Source organism: Thermobia domestica, chromosome 12 (assembly GCF_964235325.1).
Source record: "Thermobia domestica chromosome 12, izTheDome1.hap1.1, whole genome shotgun sequence".
Taxonomy (NCBI): domain Eukaryota; kingdom Metazoa; phylum Arthropoda; class Insecta; order Zygentoma; family Lepismatidae; genus Thermobia; species Thermobia domestica.
This window is the reverse complement of record NC_137465.1, coordinates 157,012,777-157,016,608: the sequence shown is the minus strand read 5'-3', so window position 1 is coordinate 157,016,608 and position 3,832 is coordinate 157,012,777. Positions and strand designations below refer to the sequence as shown.

The 3,832-nt window shown below is 38.8% G+C and overlaps 1 protein-coding gene across 1 annotated transcript; it reads left to right on the top strand.

Annotated features, from left to right (window-relative positions):
- The first annotated feature begins 319 nt into the window (after positions 1 to 319).
- Positions 320 to 3,445, top strand: LOC145666150 (uncharacterized). Its single transcript, XM_081733231.1, has 3 exons — positions 320 to 868; positions 2,060 to 2,732; positions 3,006 to 3,445. The coding sequence occupies exons 1-3, from the start codon at positions 320 to 322 to the stop codon at positions 3,443 to 3,445; spliced, it is 1,662 nt and encodes a 553-aa protein (XP_081589357.1).
- Positions 3,446 to 3,832: the final 387 nt, after the last annotated feature.

Sequence of the window (3,832 nt, the reverse complement as noted above, 5' to 3'; positions counted from 1 at the left end):
AGGCCAGAAGACTAGAAAAGGACATTATCCAGTTTTGCAGGAAACAAAGCTAGGATACGTTGTCGTCGGAAATATGCCTTCAATACCCGAAGAAGCCAACCAGTCGGTAATTTCATGTTTTGCTCAGATGGAGACAGACTTGGATACACAATTGAGAAAATTCTGGGAACTCGAAGATCTTCAGACTAAGATTTACACGCCGGAAGAAGAAAATTGTGAGAAGCATTTTTTAAAGAATACAACCAGAAATGGAGATGGAAGATTTATTGTCAAATTACCAAAGAAGGAAGAGAATGCAGCTTTAGGAGAGTCTTACAACATGGCACTACAAAGATTTAAGCAGCTTGAAAGAAGATTGCTACAAAATCCTGAGTTTCATAAACAATATGCCGCCTTCATGGATGAGTATTTAAGTTTGGGTCGCATGCGAAAAGTTACAGAAGAAGACGTGAACAGCAGCAGCAGTTGTTATCTTCCACATCATCCTGTATTCAAGATGGACAGTACAACAACTAAATTAAGAGTGGTTTTTGATGCAAGTGCAAAAACGTCTAATAGCAAATCATTGAATGACATTCTTCAAGTTGGACCAATTGTTCAAGATGACTTGTACTCCATTATTTTAAGGTTTCGGTTGTATCCAGTTGCATTTACAGCAGACTTAGAGAAAATGTACCGCCAAATATTAATTCATGATGAGGACAAGTGTTTACAACGCATCCTTTGGAGAAATTCAGTAGAAGAACCGATCCAGTCGTATGAGTTACAAACAGTGACGTACGGGACTTCGTCAGCGTCCTTCTTGGCAACAAGATGTCTGAAGCAAATAGCGGAGGAAAATTCCAAGGAATTTCCAGAAGCAGCAGAAGTAATAAAACACAATTTCTACATTGATGATGTGTTAAAATCAGTACCAAACGTGTCAAAGGCCTTAGAACTACAGAAGGATCTTATTAATATTTTAAGCAGAGCAGGTTTCAAGCTTTGTAAATGGAGTTCTAACAAAGAAGAAGTACTTCAAGGAGTTCCTGAAGACTTCAGGGAAAAACAACAGCCAATCATACTTGGTCAGCAAGACGGAGTTAAGACTTTAGGAATAGCATGGATTCCATTAACAGACAAACTCATAATTTCGAACAAAATTTGTAAAAATGGAACTGCAGTAGAAAGTAAGGTTGCAATGACAAAAAGACAAGTCGTCAGTATAGTGTCATCTATCTTCGATCCATTAGGTCTAATCGCTCCAATTGTCATCAAATACAAGAATTTCTTACAAAAGTTGTGGAAGACAGGAATGGATTGGAATGATCCATTAGACCCAGTCCTACAAGTTGAGTGGAATCAATTAATGTCTTGGTTACCTGCGATGGCGAAGATACAAATTACAAGAAACGTAATGTCTTCGGAGAACGTTAAGGAAATTCAATTACATGGTTTTTGCGATGCAAGTGAAGAAAATTTTGGAGCAGTAGTGTACATCAGGGCTACAGACGAACAAGGAAACATTGAAGTCAATTTACTTTGTTCAAAGTCGAAGGTTGCACCACTGAAGAAGCAAACTTTGCCTAGATTGGAATTATGTGGAGCACTGTTACTTTCGAAGCTAATAGACAAAACGCTATCCATATTGAATATAGAGGTCAGTGGTATACACCTGTGGACAGACTCGACGATAGTTTTGTCATGCATCAAATCACCTCCCAATCGTTGGAAAACATTTGTATCCAACAGGGTGGCTCAAATTCAGAAAATCACATCAATCAATCAATGGCACCACGTGCCTAGTAAAGAAAATGCGGCAGACATAGTTAGTCGAGGAGCGGATCCCAATACTCTTATTCAGTCTCGAGAATGGTGGCATGGTCCAGAGTTTCTTCACACAGCAGAATGGCCATGTCAAGAACAAAATGAGCCAGCTAATATTCCAGAAGAGAAGAAAGTCATGATAAGTTTGGTGGCAGTTCATGAAACAAGCTTTATGAAAAGGTATTCATCGTTAAACAAAATGTTGAGAGTAGTAGCATATTGTTTGCGATTCAAACATAATTGTCTTTCCAAGAAATCAGAAAGAAGAACCGATAGTCTTGACGCTTCGGAACTTCGTTTAGCGTTACACAGATGTATCAAGATAGTACAACATACTACCTATCATCAAGAAATATTGAACTTGCAGCAACAAATGGAAGTTTCAACAAAGAGCCCAATCAAGGATCTCTTTCCATTTCTGGACACGGAAGGAATGCTAAGAGTAGGAGGAAGATTGGAACATTCAAACTTGGAGTACGACAACAAGCACCAATTCATCCTACCTGCAGGTCATCATTTCACCCATCTGATAGTCAAAGAAGAACATAAAAGGTTGCTTCATGCAGGACCACAGCTTCTTATTGTATCTTTGCGTACCAGATATTGGATTCCAAGAGCTAAGAAGATGGTCAAGGCAATAGTACACAATTGTTTGGTTTGTTTCAAGTGGAGATCAACAAGTTCATCACAGTTAATGGGACACTTACCCAAGGAAAGAGTAAATGAAGCAAGACCATTTGTACACGTGGGAGTGGACTACGCAGGATTCTTTTATGTCAAGCCCACAATTCGCAGCAAAATTCAAATGAAGGTATATGCAGCGTTGTTCATCTGTTTAGCCACTAGAGCAGTTCACATAGAAATAGTTTCAGACTTAACTTCTCAAGCTTTCATCGCAGCATTGAAGAGATTTGTTGCTAGGCGAGGTAAATGCTTATCTATCTGTAGAGACAATGGTTCAAATTTTGTTGGCGCCAATCGAGAATTGCAACAATTTTTTTGAATCTAAGACTAACCGAAAGGACATCCTGGAATACTCAGCTCAAGAAGGTTTAGAATGGAAATTCATTCCTGCTAGATCTCCTCACATGGGGTCATGGGAAAGTTCAAAAAAATCCATGAAGTACCACCTACGGCGTGAGCAGGAACTGCAAGTCTGACATACGAAGAGTTGAACACGTTACTTATTCAAATTGAAGCCATTCTAAATTCAAGACCATTCACAGCCATTTCCAACGATCCTACAGATCCAATGTATCTCAGTCCAGGACATTTTTTAATGGGAGCTACACTTCTCAGCCTTCCGGAACCAGATCTACTAGACGTGCCTATCAACAGACTAGGAAGATGGCAACGGATTCAACAAATGAAGCAGCATATTTGGAAACGTTGGTCAAGGGATTACCTCAACCAGTTACAACAAAGGAGAAAATGGAAGTCAGCTCAGCCTAATCTACAACCGGGCATGGTCGTATTGTTAAAAGAAGACAATGTTCCTCCTCAAGTGTGGAAGTTAGGTGTGATTGAAGAAGTTCATCCGGGCAGTGATAATTTAGTGCGAGTGGCAACTGTGAAGTGTAAAAGTGGCATTTTTCGGCGTAGTGTTGCTAAGCTAATTCCTTTACCCCTAGAATATTAATTGATTGTGTCCAATCAAGGAGGGGGAGGATGGATAAGCTTGCATATGTGCATTATTTTTATTCATATTAGTTTCATTTTTTGTATATAGTTTAGTAGTTTTAGTGAATTCTTTGTGATTCTTTTAGTGATTTTTCTGGTGAGTTTTAGTGAGTTGTGTTTGCATTGGCTGGCAACAGTGCCTTCAGTGCTATTCAAGTTGTGTCTGAGCATTCGACAATGTGTTGTGAAGTGCAACTAGGCAAACATATTCATTAATAGTTTCAGAAAAACATATTTATTCATAGTCTTTAGAGAAATACATGTTCATTAATAGACAAGATTTACATGTTGTTAACAGTGTTTTAGAGTGGTACTCAGTTTATGTGTGACCGAAGACAAAGTATAA

Excerpts from the sequence above, each read along its gene's own strand:
- LOC145666150 (XM_081733231.1), top strand. The coding sequence starts at position 320 with ATGGCACTACAAAGATTTAAGCAGCTTGAAAGAAGATTGCTACAAAAT. Across the intron at positions 869-2,059 it reads AATTTCCAGAAGCAGCAGAA|AAATCAGAAAGAAGAACCGA; the intron begins GTAATAAAACAC and ends TGTCTTTCCAAG. Across the intron at positions 2,733-3,005 it reads GAGATTTGTTGCTAGGCGAG|CCATTCTAAATTCAAGACCA; the intron begins GTAAATGCTTAT and ends TTCAAATTGAAG.